The sequence below is a fragment of the Nicotiana sylvestris genome, chromosome 7, assembly GCF_000393655.2.
Source record: "Nicotiana sylvestris chromosome 7, ASM39365v2, whole genome shotgun sequence".
NCBI lineage: Eukaryota > Viridiplantae > Streptophyta > Magnoliopsida > Solanales > Solanaceae > Nicotiana > Nicotiana sylvestris.
Window position 1 is genome coordinate 6,638,536 of NC_091063.1, and position 15,193 is coordinate 6,653,728.

The 15,193-nt window shown below is 40.1% G+C and overlaps 1 protein-coding gene across 1 annotated transcript; it reads right to left on the bottom strand.

Annotated features, from left to right (window-relative positions):
- Positions 1-3,259: 3,259 nt before the first annotated feature.
- On the bottom strand, positions 3,260-13,830 carry LOC138872707 (uncharacterized). Its single transcript, XM_070151118.1, has 2 exons — positions 13,531-13,830; positions 3,260-3,358 (listed from the first exon to the last, which is right to left on the bottom strand). The coding sequence occupies exons 1-2, from the start codon at positions 13,828-13,830 to the stop codon at positions 3,260-3,262; spliced, it is 399 nt and encodes a 132-aa protein (XP_070007219.1).
- Between the last annotated feature and the right edge of the window lie 1,363 nt (positions 13,831-15,193).

The following is a 15,193-nucleotide window of genomic DNA, read 5'->3' on the forward strand; positions in this document are numbered from 1 at the left end:
ACATTGGCTTTTCCTGGATGATATAAAATGGTGATATCATAGTCTTTCAATAGCTCCAACCACCTTCCCTGCCTCAAATTTAGCTCTTTCTGCTTGAACAAATACTGCAGACTCTTGTGATCCGTGAACACCTTACATGACACGCCATACAGATAATGCCACCAAATCTTCAACGCGTGAACAATGGCTGCTAACTCCAAATCATGAACTGGATAATTCTTCTCATGAATCTTTATTTATCGCGAAGCATAAGCAATGACCTTTCCACCCTGCATCAACACCGCACCAAGTCCAATACGAGATGTATCACAATAGACTGTATATGGCCCTGAACTTGTGGGCAAAACCAACACCGGCTCCGTAGTCAAAGCAGTCTTGAGCTTCTGAAAGCTCGCCTTACACTCATCCGACCACCTGAACTGGGCACCCTTCTGGGTCAACCTAGTTATCGGGGCTGCAATAGATGAAAAACCCTCCACAAACCAGCGGTAATAACCCGCCAAACCCAAGAAACTTTGGATCTCTGTAGCTGATGTGGGTCTAGGCCAGTCCTTGACTGCCTCTATCTTCTTCGGATCTACCTGAATACCCTCTGCTAATACGACGTGACCCAAGAATGCTACTGAACTCAACCAGAACTCACACTTCAAAAACTTAGCATACAACTGACTATCTCTCAATGTTTGAAGAACAACTCTCAAATGTTGCTCATGCTCCTCCCGACTGCGGGAATAAACCAAAATATCATCAATGAAGACTATCACGAACGAATCCAAGTAAGGCTTGAACACTCGGTTCATCAAATCCATAAAAGTTGCTGGGGCATTTATCAACCCAAATAACATCACTAAGAACTTATACTGCCCGTACCGAGTGCGGAAAGTTGTCTTAGGGACATCAGATGCCCTAATCCTCAACTAATGGTAGCTAGATCTCAAGTCAATCTTCGAAAATACCTTGGCACCCTGAAGCTGATAAAACAAATCATCAATCCTCGGTAATGGATACTTATTCTTGATTGTAACCTTGTTCAATTGTCGGTAATTTATACACATCCTCATCGATCTGTCTTTCTTCTTAACAAACAACACCGCCGCACCCAAAGGCGAGACACTAGGTCTAATGAAGCCTTTATCAAGCAAGTCTTGCAAATGCTCCTTCAATTCTTTCAACTCAGGCAGGGCCATACGATACGACAGAATAGAAATAGGCTGGGTGCCTGGAGCCAAATCAATGTAGAAGTCAATATCCTTGTCGGGTGGCATACTCGGCAGGTTTGAAGGAAATACCTCAGGAAACTCATGAACTACAGGCACAGAATCCATAGAAGGAACCTCAACACTAGAATCACGAACATATGCCAAATAAGCCAAACACCCCTTCTGGACCATACATCGAGCCTTCATATATGAGATAACCATACGGGTAGAATGACCAAGAGTCCCTCACCACTCTAAACGAGGTAAACCCGACAAGGCTAAAGTCACAGTCTTGGCATGACAGTCCAAGATAGCGTGGTAAGGTGATAACCAGTCTATCCCCAATATGACATCAAAATCAACCATGTCCAAAATTAACAAATCTACTCGAGTCTCAAGACCCCCGATCACAATTATACAAGAACGATGGACACGACCTACCACAATAGAATCACCCACCAGTGTAGACACGTATACAGTAGCACTCAAAGAATTACTAGGCATGATCAAATATAGTGTAAAATAAGAGGACATAGGAGTATGTAGACCCTGGATCAAATAGTACTGAAGCATCCTTACTACAAACCAAAACAGTACCTGGATAACTGTATCGGAAGCCTCAGCCACAGGCCTGGCTAGAAGAGCATAATTTCGGGACTAGGCCCAACCACTCTGAACCACATCTCTGGGACGGCCTCCTGCTGGCTGGCCTCCACCTCTAGCGGCCTGAGCTCTACCTCTAATACCTCTACCTCCACCTCTAGCACCCCTACCTCCACCTCTAGATGGCTGAGCGGGCGGTGGAACACTTGGTGCCTGAACCATGGCACGGGAACCCTGGTGCTGAAAATTACTCGGTGCTTGAGGGCAAAATCTAGCAATCCTCGTGTCGCCACAAGTAAAACAAGACCTTGACTGTTGGAATTGATGACCCTGAAAACTCTGGAGTGGAGGTGCATTGATATGAGCTGACGATGCATTATATGACTGTTGATCAGAATATTGCATGTGAGAACCACGACCATCTGGAGCACCCTGAGAAGCCTGAAGTGCTGAATAAAACGGCCTGGGATGATGGCCCCTACCAAAAGAATCCCTACCTCCAGACGAGGCACCACTGAACCTACCAGAATGACGAGGTCTCTTATCAGACCCCTAACCACCCTCATATGATAGAACCATCTCAACTCTCCTAGCCACATTGGCCACATCCTGAAAAGAAATCTCGTTCCCCGTCTCCTTAGCCATCTGCAATCGAATAGGCTAAGCGAGTCCCTCAATGAATCTCCTCTCTCTCTCTCTGTGGGAAGTATAAGAAGAGCATGACGGGTCAAATCAATAAACCTGGTCTCGTACTGAGTAACAGTCATAGAACCCTGCTGGAGATGGTCAAACTACCTCCAATAGTTCTCCCTCTGAGTGATCGGAAGAAACTTCTCTAGAAATACCTGAGAAAACTGATTCCAAGTCAAAGCTGGTGACCTAGCTGGTCTAGCCAAACAATAATCTCTCCACCAAGTCATGGCAGATCTAGATAAGCGAAAAGAAGCAAAGTCGACCCCATTGGTATCTACTATCCCCATGTTCCTGAGAACCTTATAACAGTTGTCTAAAAAATCCTGAGGATCCTCAAAAGATGCACCGCTATAAGTGGTAGTGAAGATCTTGGTAAACCTGTCCAATCTCCACAAGGCATCGGCAGACATAGTTGTTCCATCACCGGTCTGAGCTACCACGCTCAGATGAACTGCTCCAACTGGCTGAGCTGCTGGAGTCTGAAACTAGGGAGCAATCTGCTTCGGAGTGCGAGTAGTGAGAGTCTGTGCTCCTCTCCCACCCTGAGAGACGGCTGGTGCTACAGGAAGTAAGCTTGTCCGGGTGACACTCTCCATAAGGCCCACTAGACGGACCAGAGCATCCTGGAGTACTGGGGTAGCAATGAACCCCTCTGGAACCTGATCTAGGCCCACCAAAATTGCATGGGTTGGAACCTCATTACCAAACTCAACCTAAGGCTCCGCCGCTAGTGATGTTGCTCTGGGTTGAGCTCTGCCCCTGCCTCAGCCTCTAACACGGCCTCGCCCTTTTCCCCTCGTGGAAGCTGTTGATGGGGGCTCAGGCAGTTGATTAGTGGATAAGGAAGCGCGTGTTGTCGCCATCTGCAAAAGAACAGAGTAGAAATTCAATTAGCATTGAGAAACCAAATTGCACGACAGAAATGAATGGCAGTGAAAGTGTTCCTAACTCTGCAGCCTCTAGGGAATAAATACAGACGTCTCTGTACCGATCTCTCAGACTCTACTAAGCTTGTTTGTGAATTGTGAGACCTAAGCAACCTAGAGCTCTAATACTAACTTGTCAGGACCCGGATTTTCCTCCCTCGGGAGTCATGATGGGGCCTACTAGTGAAAGCTAGCCAAGCCAATTATTCCATTTACTTAACCTTTTTTATATATTTCAATCTTTTAAAAATGGTGAACAAACATCATATAAACAGCGTAAATAATAAACGGAAGACTGAGACGTAACAATTTAATAATGATACCAATGTCAATCCATAACATAAGCTACCTAGAACTTGCGTCACAATATCACAAACTGTCTAGGAATACTACAAATAAGAGTCTGAAAGATAAATATAACGATGTCTCTGAAATACATAAAAGAAATAAAATTGAAAAATAGAAGGAGACGCCAAGGCCTGCAGACGCCTGCAGGACTACCTTGGGTCGCCCGAATGGACTGAAGGCAGCAACCTCATTGCGGTCCAAAAGCTGCAGCATCGGGATCTACACACAGTGCAGAGTGTAGTATTAACACAACCGACCCCATGTGTTGGTAAGTGTCTAGCCTAACCTCGGCGAAGTAGTGACGAGGCTAGGACATGACTACCAAATAAACATGTGCAGATAAATCATATACGATGGAAAAGTAAAAGCAGAAACTAGCAGTTAAAGATGGGAAGAGGGAAATATGTTGCGGGGAACACCAAGTATCAATAGAAAAACAACAAATAAATGTAAAGGAAACCATAATCCAATTATCAACAAGAATTAGAAATCAAAGGCAAGTGCACGGTATCACCCTTCGTGCTTTTACTCTAGTCCTCACCATAAGAATCAATAAAATCGACACGACATCACCCTTCGTGCTTTTACCTCACATAATCATTTTACGGAATTATCCTTCGTGCATTATCACTCATATCATGGCGCGGAATTGTACATCATGCAGCATGGCATCACCCTTCGTGCTTTTACCTCACAATATCGGCACAACATCACTCTTCGTGCATTAACACTCTCAAAAATCATACACGGCATCACCCTTCGTGCTTTACACTCTTCCCCTCCAAAGCAACAATCACAAAGCAATTTGGGCAAGGGAATCAACAATATTTCAATAAAATCCCGGCAAGGGAACAATAGCATAACAACGATATCCCGGCAAGGGAAACAATATCATGAATAATAACGTCACGGCAAGGGTAATAATATCAAAAGCAATAACATCCCGGCAAGGGAGACAATATTATAAACCTCTTATCTCTTTTTTTCACAGTTTCTTCACAACTCATTTCTCAACTTGAGCCAACACTCTACAATGATCAATTACCAATAATACTTCCACAAGCCTTGTTCAACAATAGAAATCATCATATAAAGCATGAACAATACGAAATAGAGTCACATTAGTCATAGTATAAGACTCACGGGCATGCTTGACACCAACGTATAGATACTCGTCACTATGTTTATACGTCGTACTCAACTATTAACACATAACAAATAAGACACGACTCCTAATCCCTCAAGCTAAGGTTAGACCAAACACTTGCCTCAAAGCCACGAACACAATTAAGCCTCAATTACCGCTTTACCTCTTGTTTTCACCACCAATTCGCTTGTATCTAGCCACAATTTACTTAACGATATCAATAAATGCTAAATGAATTAATTCAATGCATGAAAATAGATTTTCCTATGATTTCCCAAAAAAGTCAAAAATCGACCTCGAACCCACATGGTGAAAACTCGAGGTTCGAACCAAAACCCGATTACCCATTCACCTATGAACTCAAATATATTTGTTTTGAAATCGGACATCAAATCGAGTTCCAAATCCCCAAAATTGAAAATCTTAGGTTCTACCCAAAACACCCAATTTCCCCATGAAAACCCTTGATTTTGAGTTGAAATCATGTGAAAAGATTTTGTTGATTAAAGAAAATGAGTTAGAAATGACTTACAATCGATTTGGAAGAGTAGTTGTCTTTAAAAAAATCACCCAAAGATGTTTTGGGTTTGAAAGAGTTTGAAAAATGAAAACTTTTCGGCTAACTTATGATTTAGCAGCTTGTAGATGTCGCAATTGTGACCAGGGTTCGCAATTGCCAACCCCTTCAGAGCCTGCTATCTTTACGAATGCGAAGAATATGTCGCATTTGCGACCATGAAGAAATCCGGTCACCTTTGCATTTGCGATGGACCTGTCGCATTTGCGAGCAAGGCCTGCCAAGGCTTGGTTCGCATTTGCGACACTAGGGTCGCAATTACCAAGCTTGTCCTCTTCGCAGTTGCGAATCCTGCTCTCACAATTGCGAGATCAGAGGCCTGGGCAAGAATACTAGATACCAACACTTGTTCCTAAGTTCAATTTCACTCTGTGGCCTATCCAAAACTCACCCGAGCCCTCGGGGCTCCAAACCAAACATGCACGGAAGTCCAAAAACATCATACGGACTTGCTCATGCGATCAAATCATCAAAATAACATCAATAACTATGAATTTAGCATCAAAATTAAAGAAAAATCTCAAGAATTCTTAAGTTCAAATTTTAACAACCGAAGGTCCGATTCACGTCATATCAAGTCCGTTTCTTATCAAGTTTTACCAGCTCAACTTAAATACCATATAAGACCTGTACCGGGATCCAGAACCAAAATACGAGCTTGATAGCATCAAATTCCAATACATTCAAATTTCCAAAAACTCTTAAAATTTCAGTTAAACAATTTTCTTCAAAAATTCATTTCTCAGTCTTGGGACCTCAAAATTCGATTACGGGCATACATCCAAGTCAAATATTTTCCTACGGACCCTCTGGGACCGTCAAATTACGGGTTCAGGTCCGTTACCCATAATGTTGACCGAAGTCAACTTAAAATTCATTTTAAAAGCAAATTTTATTATTATCTCAGATTTTCACATAATAGCTTTCCGGATACACACCCCGACTACGCACAGAAATCGAGGTATGACAAAAGGAAGTTTTAACGCCCCAAAATACAGAATTTACTTTCAAACAAGTGATGACCTTTTGGGTCATCACATATATATATAGTTATAGCTGTATATATATAAGAACATGAAGCGCTAGAACCACGAGGTCGAGTTCTTTTAGGGATAGACTTGTGAAGAAGCAATAATCTAATTAGTATATATAATTTATCATCAAATATATCTATTTGTAAATTGATTCATCGACTTATAACTTACTTAGATGCATCGATGAATATTTAAAACGAAACGTTTTGACCTATATCAATTACTATTAAAAATAAAATGTCTCGACCTATATTGATTAATATATGTCATGCATTATTAGTGATGAACGAATGAAAACAGAAGAATTAATACTAAACATTTTTTACAAGTATATATGTCGCGCCTCCGTTTTTCCTTCTGCGGAATTGGATTTATGACATTATGGTTGGGACAACCCTTTCCTTTTGGGAAGGGGTTTTTGCAATTTTGGAGAGTCGCTACCTCACGATTTTATGGTGCGTTAGGACACCTATGGGGTTCATTTATAACTACATTTTGGTAACCAGAGATAGGGTAAGTGCTTGAAATTATCCTAAGGGGAAAGTGTTAGGCACCCCTCAGGATCCACTAGTGTGGTTCCCGGCTAGACAGTTTTTGTGAATTTGTGCAATTAGCAAGTAGACAAGTATGGCTCAAATAGTAGGGGATTTGAGTTTAAATACACCAGTGTTTAAAAAAAATAATTAGCAAAAGGCAAAATTTGAAAAGAATTACAATCTAAAGCATGCTTATGAATGTAAATGGGGTGTCCTAGGTTTGTTTGTAATATGGATCACATCAATGCAATACCCGGTATGACACTCCTCAAAAGAGGGGCTACACGTGGTATTAGCGCACCGGTCATCATATCCATATATACCCTTTCCCACCCATGTGAAGGTAATTAAAGCAAAGATTGGTCTCGACCCTTATTGCATATTGTTACCCGTCCCTTCCTATCAGTCCCAGAGGAATTTAGGACTGCTATCCTATAAGAAGGAGGTTCTAGGTAGACCCTCAGGTTTAAAGGCAGAATACTAAGGCGGCATACCAAAATAGGTAGGACTACATTTAAAAATGGAAAACACAGAAACAAGTAGAAGACTTAGATATACCTCCACAAATAATGCACAGACAACATGACTCATACACAATTAAGGTCCATATTTAAATCCTAAAGCATGGTATCTAAGTGATAACATCAGAACCAGATTTATCACATGACTCAGAAAAGAAGTCTGAATCAGGTTTGCCTACTGATTTTAACAGTTGATAATTAAACAAAGGTGGTTCTAATTTTATTTAAGTTATTACCTAAGGCTTGTCTAGACGTAAGCAATATGCAGTAGTTATTCAGAATTATTGACAGACGGTTTGGAATTTTTTTTACCCTAAGAGCATGTTGTTCTAATCAAATGCATAGATTATTACTAGTTATTTTAAACGGGATAATCAAGTGTGAAGTTGTTTTTACCTCTTTTATAATCAGCAATTTACACCAACTGTGAATGCAAGTACGAATAAGATCCTAAAACATGGTATCTAAGATGCATGTATAAAACTCATGATGCAAAATTCTTAGAGCAGGATTTCTAAATGCATATGGCAGGATTGCAGAATTTCCTAAGAGCAGGATTTCTAAATGCACATGACAGGATTGCAGAATTTCCTATGAGCAGGATTTCTAAATGCACATGGCAGCGTAGAACGTAATAGTAAAGTGCTAATTATTAGCAAATTTTTACACATGATTTTGTAAGGGTACACATGCTGAAACAGTAAACATGAGACCTAAGGGGCATGATTTCTAATGCATGTATGAACCTTAAGCATGGTTTCTATTGCGCAATTAGGAACTTAAACCTAATAACATGTTTTTTACCCTTAACAACTATAGTATAAATATTTACCCCATCCTTTTTCACTAGTCGACCCCAATACTTGTTTACAACAAGTTATTACAGACCAACATCGAAATGAATTACATAATTAAAATAAGAAGTTATACTATAGGAAGCCTGATTAGGACTTCCTCTCTGAGTTATGTAATCAATCATCTCAAGTGCCAAGATTGTTCATAGCTTTCCCTCATATCTAGGTGTGTCAGAGTTCCCTAAGGACCTCAAGGGATCCCGGGTAGTGCTCACACCCAGATTTCATAGACATGACAGAGTAAGTGCAGTGTGGAAAGGGATACACAGACATTTAATTGAAAACACATAACCCCAGCAAGGGTCTTAGGACTGGTTTGGATATGCTCAACAATGGTTGATACTCGTATAATCACAAACCAGTCAGAAAGAACATAAACTCATGGAAGGGATAGGGATTTGGGATTCATAAGATGGTAAGTACACAGTAAGTGATTGACAAGGCATACTTTGAAACACACATAAGAGAATGCATTAATCTAAAGGGAAGGGGAGACATAATAGTATGCTAGTAATGTAACTCAACTGTAGGTTTCACAACAGAACCACAAGTAGAAATAGACCAAAAATAAGAGAAATTGAAACAATAAGAGAAGCATGATGTTGTTGAGGCTTAAAAATTAAACTAGGACATACTAGTTAAGGAAGCAAAGTGCAGAAAAGTAAAGCAGGTAGAATTCCACAGTCTAGCCTTGGCTTTCAGCGGCTAGACAAGTAGTAGCATAAGTAGTAGGGAAAGAAGAGAGAGTTTGAGTGTGTATGTGTATGTTCTGAACTAAGTGTCCGTGTCTTTAAAGAAGAGAGGGTAGAGTATTTATACTTTTTGAAAAGTGGTAGGAAAATAAGGTAGTAAGTACTGACTTAGCATAATTATAGAGATAATATAAATTAGAATCAATTAAAGACCCGGACTTCCTTCAATTAAGGAGCCATGGTTCAAACGGGTACAAGTTGTATCGAATAAGGAAAAGAGTTGCTTGTAAGACTGATTTTACCATAATAGGAATAGTAAAAGCATTCAGCATGTAATAAGGGCTAAGTACAGAATAGTTTCAACATAAGGAAAGTACACGTTAATTAACATCATACTTGTGCACATAAACAAGGCAGAGTACAATTTGATTCTGAAAATTAGTTCAAAGAATCACGGAGGAGATTGAAAATCACAGGGAATCAGTACTAACCAAGGAAAGTATCACAAAAGTAAGGAAGCAATTTTGAAAAAATTAGTACAAAATTACACAAAATCAAAGATGTAGGTTTAAGGAGATTACACAGAATCAACACAAATTATGTGAGCGATCAATAAAACAAATGGTCGGACCCATAAATAACACGGGTTTGGAAAAAATCAAAGAAACCTTAAGAACAAATTAAAACAGGAAGCACAAGAGCATATAGAACACACATAAAGCTCAGAATGTTCATGATAGTCATGAAAACACACCACAACAAATTCAAACTTCAAATCAAACCCAGAAGTATTAGGGTTTGTTGACAAAAAAATGAATCGAGCAAAAGGAAAGACTCAGGTAATGTTTAAACACGCTAAAAAATTAAAGCAATTGCTAAAATCAGAAAGAAATCGTTTTTGCAAAAAGGTCTTTGAAACCTAGTTTGGAAAATGAAGAAACTGTTTGAAATCGGAGAAACATCTTGAGGAAAACAAGTGAAAACCTTCAGAAACCCATAGATCCATTACAGATCTAAAAAGACCGGAGGGTTTATAGCTAGGTTTTTTTCAAAAATAGTAGAGACGAAGAAAAGATCGGTTAAAACCCATGGATACACCTAGATCAAAGACAGATCTAAAGAAAAGTAAAAAAAATCTCAAGATCTAGGGTTTTAGAGAACCCGAAGAGGATGAGAAAATATTAGATCGTTACCGGTTTCAGCCGGAAAAGCCATAGACCTTACTCGAACAGCCATGGATGGCCGAAAAGTAGCATAAAAGACCATGGGTAGAAGTTGAACAAGATCTGGACAAGATCTCTTCGAGATCTTTCTATGAAATCATGAAAACAGGCAACCAGGAGACGTAAGAGACAAGTATACATCTCAAACAGCCATGGGAGTCCATACATTGAGTGAGGATTGAAGGGATTAGGGTTAGTTTGGGTGGCGGCAGCTAGGGTTAGCTTTAGGTTTCAGAGAGAGTTGGAGAGGAGAGGGTATTCGAGGGAGGCAGATTGTAAAAAATAAGAGGGTTGAGGGGGTTGTTTGGGATTAATTATGGTAAGGGGAAATAGAGGATGTTGATCTTAGAGATCAACGACCAAGATGAGAATGGTAGGTGGGGCTTCCGGGTTTGGGCATGGGTAAAGAGGGTGTGGGTCGGGTTTTAGTTAGAATTGGGCTGGGAAATTTGTGTCCAATTTTGGGCTATAATTGAAAGTCAAATTGGCTATATTTTAAATAGCCATTTTTTCCCTATTTAATTTATAAAAATAGTAAATAGCTTCTGAAAGCTAATTTAAAGTACTAAAATGATTTATAATGCATAATTAACAATTTAAAAATACAGGATCCAATTTTATGCGTATAAAACACAATTAAACCATAAAATGGCTAATATTGTAATTATGTGCAATTTAGCTTTAAAAATACTAAATATAATTGTAAAAATATGTAAAAAAAATTACATTAGCCATATTTTGGCGTAAATATAAAAATCCAATAGAAGAATTACCAAAATACTAATTTTGGAAATAATTATTGGGAATTTTATGGATAAAAAGGAGGAAATAAATTAATTTAGAACCTTTAAAATTATGGAAAAATAATAAAACTCTCGGACATGCTTATATATTCATACATATGCTATTTTAATGGTATTTTGCATATTGAAAATATATAGGGAAAAATTGGGTATTAACAACTGCCCCTCTTTACCCGGGAAGGATGAAAGAGTTTACGGGTAAAGACATGATGGCCAATTTTGATCGGACGAGATGTTTTGAAAGATAGAGGCTGAGCTCCAGTTTCTGAGTTTTCTACATATCCCTAGTTTTATAGGAATCAGGTCATATGTAGTTTAGGGTTCACCTGCGGAGTATGCCGATGAAGATATTTCAAGATTGGACGCAATATCTAGGGTAGGGTAAGTGGATAGTTTACAGGAATGGTTAGGTATGATATGACTGAGGGAACTGGAGCGGGATTGGTCGTGCTAGGGTAGCCATTGCTATCCATCTTACCTACAAATAGAAGTAATACAAGCGTATATTGTGCAAAAATTTTAACATGATGCAAATTCCTGTTGGACCATGAATGTTGTCTTTAGACGGTTAGGAATGGCGTCCTCAGACCATGATGTCCTAGGCCATGAAGCATATGATAAAGGATTCGCAGGCCATGAAATGATGTTCTCGGGCTATGAGGATGGTGCCTCCGAACATGACGCCTTTGAATAATGATATGCAAAAGATTAAGAGAGATCCTCATGCCATGACATGGTATTCTCAAGCTATGAAGATGATGCCTCCGAATGATGACGCCTTTGGATGAGTTGGCAATATTTCAGCCCATTAAAGATGCAGTAGTATGATGCGGACAAGACATAGCTTAGTCTTGCGAATTGAAGGGCAGAGCATAGCTCGTAAAATTTGGAGGCAGAGCTTAGTCTCGGAAGGCAGAATGGTAGCTTATGCAAATTGGAAGGCAGAATCGTAGCCTTATGCAATGGAAATACAGATGGAGACAATGTTTAGTCTCGGAAGGTCGAATGATAGCCTTATGCAAGATTGGAAGGAAGAATTGTAGCCTTATGCAATGCAAATACAGATGGAGACATCGTTTAGTCTTGGATGGCAGAATGATAGCCTTATGCAAGATTGGAAGGCAGAATGGTAGCCTTATGCAAATTGGAAATGCAGATGGAGACAGCGTTTAGTCTCGGAAGGCAGAATGATAGACTTATGCAAGATTGGAAGATAGAATGGTAGCCTTATTAATGCAAATGCAGATGGAGACAGCGTTTAGTCTTGAAAGGCAAAATGATAGCCTTATGCAAGATTGGAAGGCAGAATGGTAGCCTTATGCAAATTGGAAATGCAGATGGAGACATCATTTAGTCTCGAAGGCAGAATGATAGCCTTATGCAAGAAATAAAATAACAAGTGGCTGTAGAGTTTTCTTAGCTGATAGCAGATTGCGGCGCTGTGTTTACTAGGAACATTGTGACATACGGAACATCACTAGTGTGTACTAATAGCAAATATTGGTAAGTGCAACGGTTCTAAGAATCATATTTTGAACAATGTTTGTCCCGTGGGCGTACAATATGTCTAATGATTTCACAATCCTAGTGCCTGCATCCAAAGAAAAATCGTGAGTATTGTAAGGAGGAAGGTGAGTTCGTATCCCCGCTGGCTTTTGATTGACTCGTTCGTCTTTGATCTGGTGATACCGTCTGTATTATTGGAGTAGCATTGCTAGATAGAGCAGTTTCAATAATAAACATGCATGATTTTGTAAAAGTATGGCATAAATGTATAATTAAAAATAGCTTTCAGATGAACTGACAACTATGACGTATTTCGAGACATTGCAACCTTTCCTATTACAAAATTTTTAGGGTCCTTCTCAAAATTTTGCCCCAGTTTGGTGGGTTGACATTTCTGACTGTTGCTCGTGTGGCGATCGACTGAAAGTACTTCGGAATTTTGAGGGTCCTTCTTAAAATTCTGCCCCAGTTTCTAATTGCGGGGGGAAATGAAATTTTATTGCATTATGACCGAGCCCATTGGGCTGCCTACGTATCCTCTCTTAAACGAGAATCAGGTCAGGCATAGTTCAATTTATATTATATAAGGAAAGCATAAAGATTATACATAGTAGCGCTTGACTGCGTCTGAATTAATCGGCTTTATCCAGACTTCTCCGTCCATTTCTGCAAGTATGAGGGCTCCTCCTATCAAAACCCGATGAACAATGTATGGACCCTGCCAATTGGGAGAGAAATTCCCCTTGGATTCATCTTGATGCGGAAAATTTTTCTTCAAAACTAGCTGCCCCGGTGTGAACCGTCTTGGATTGACTCTTTTATTGAAGGCTCTGGACATTCTATTCTAGTAGAGTTGACCATGGCAAACTGCATTCATTCTCTTTCTGTCTATAAGGGCCAGTTGCTCATAACGACTTTTTACCCACTCTGTGTCGTCGAGATCAGCTTCTTGTATGATCCTTAGGGAAGAAATTTCTACCTCAGCGGGAGTGACAGCCTCTGTACCATAAACCAGCATGTAGGGGGTCACCTCGATTGATGTGCGAACTGTGGTGCGATACCCTAGTAGAGCAAATGATAACTTCTCATGCCACTGTTTATGCTTCTCTATCATTTTCCCCAATATCCTCTTGATATTCTTGTTGGCAACTTCTACAGCTCCATTCATATGAGTCCTATAGGCTATGGAATTCTTGTGATCTTGAAAGTTTCACACATAGCCTTTATCAAGTCGCTGTTGAGGTTGGAGCCATTATCAGTAATGATTGACTTTGGAATTCCGAATCGACAAACAATACGATTGCGGACAAAGTCTGCCACGACTTTCTTAGTCACTTCTTTGTAAGATGCTGCTTCGACCCATTTGGTGAAATAGTCGATGGCTACTAGGATAAACCCGTGTCCATTGGAAGCGGCAGGCTTGATTGGTCCAATAACATCCATCCCTCAGGCGGCGAATGGGCATGGTGAGCTTGTTGGGTTGAGCTCCCTCGGAGGTACCTTTATCATGTCTGCATGTATCTGACAGTGGTGGCATTTCTAGACATACTAGATGCAGTCTGTTTCCATAGTCATCCAAAAGTAACCAGCACAGAGTATCTTCTTTGCTAAGACAAAACCGTTCATATGTGGACCGCAGGTCCCAGCATGAATTTCCTCTAGTAGCCTGGATGCTTCCTTTGCGTCAACACATCTTAATAATCCTAAATTGGGAGTCCTCCTATATAGGATTCCTCCGCTGTGAAAGAAGTTGTTGGACAAACTCCGAAGTATGCGTTTCTGAATAGGATTATCAAGCTCCGGGTACTCTCCTTTTGCCAAATATTCCTTGACATCATGAAACCAAGGCTTTCTGTCTGCTTCCTCTTCGACATGGGCATAGTAAGCTGGCTGATTATGGATTTTCACTGGAATGGGATTAATGAAATTCTTGTCTGGATGCAGTATCAAAGATGATAGGGTAGCCAATGCATCGGCGAACTCATTCTGGATTCTGGGAACATGCTGGAATTCCATATTTGTGAACCTTTTTCTCAATTCCTGTACATGATGCAGATACAGGAGTATCTTGGAGTTCTTGGTTACCCATTCGTCTCGTACCTGATGTATAAGTAAGTCTGAATCTCCAATAACTAGCAGCTCTTGAACATTCATGTCAATGGCCATTTTGAGTCCTAAGATGCAGGCTTCATACTCAGCTATATTGTTGGTGTAGGTGAACCTGAGTTTGGCAGACACCAGATAATGCTGACCAGTTTCTGATACTAGGACTGCTCTTATGCCAACTCTTTTGAAGTTTGTTGCTCCATTGAAGAACATTCTCCAACCGTCATAGGATTTCGCAATGTCTTCTCCTATGAATGATACCTCTTCATCAGGAAAATATATTTTCAGGGGTTCGTATCCTCCATCTACGAGGTTTTTAGCAAGGTAGTCTGCCAGTGCCTGTCCCTTGATCGCTTTTTATGTTACGTAAACAATGTCGGACTCACTTAATAGGTTTTGCCACTTGGCTAGCTTGCCGGTGGGCA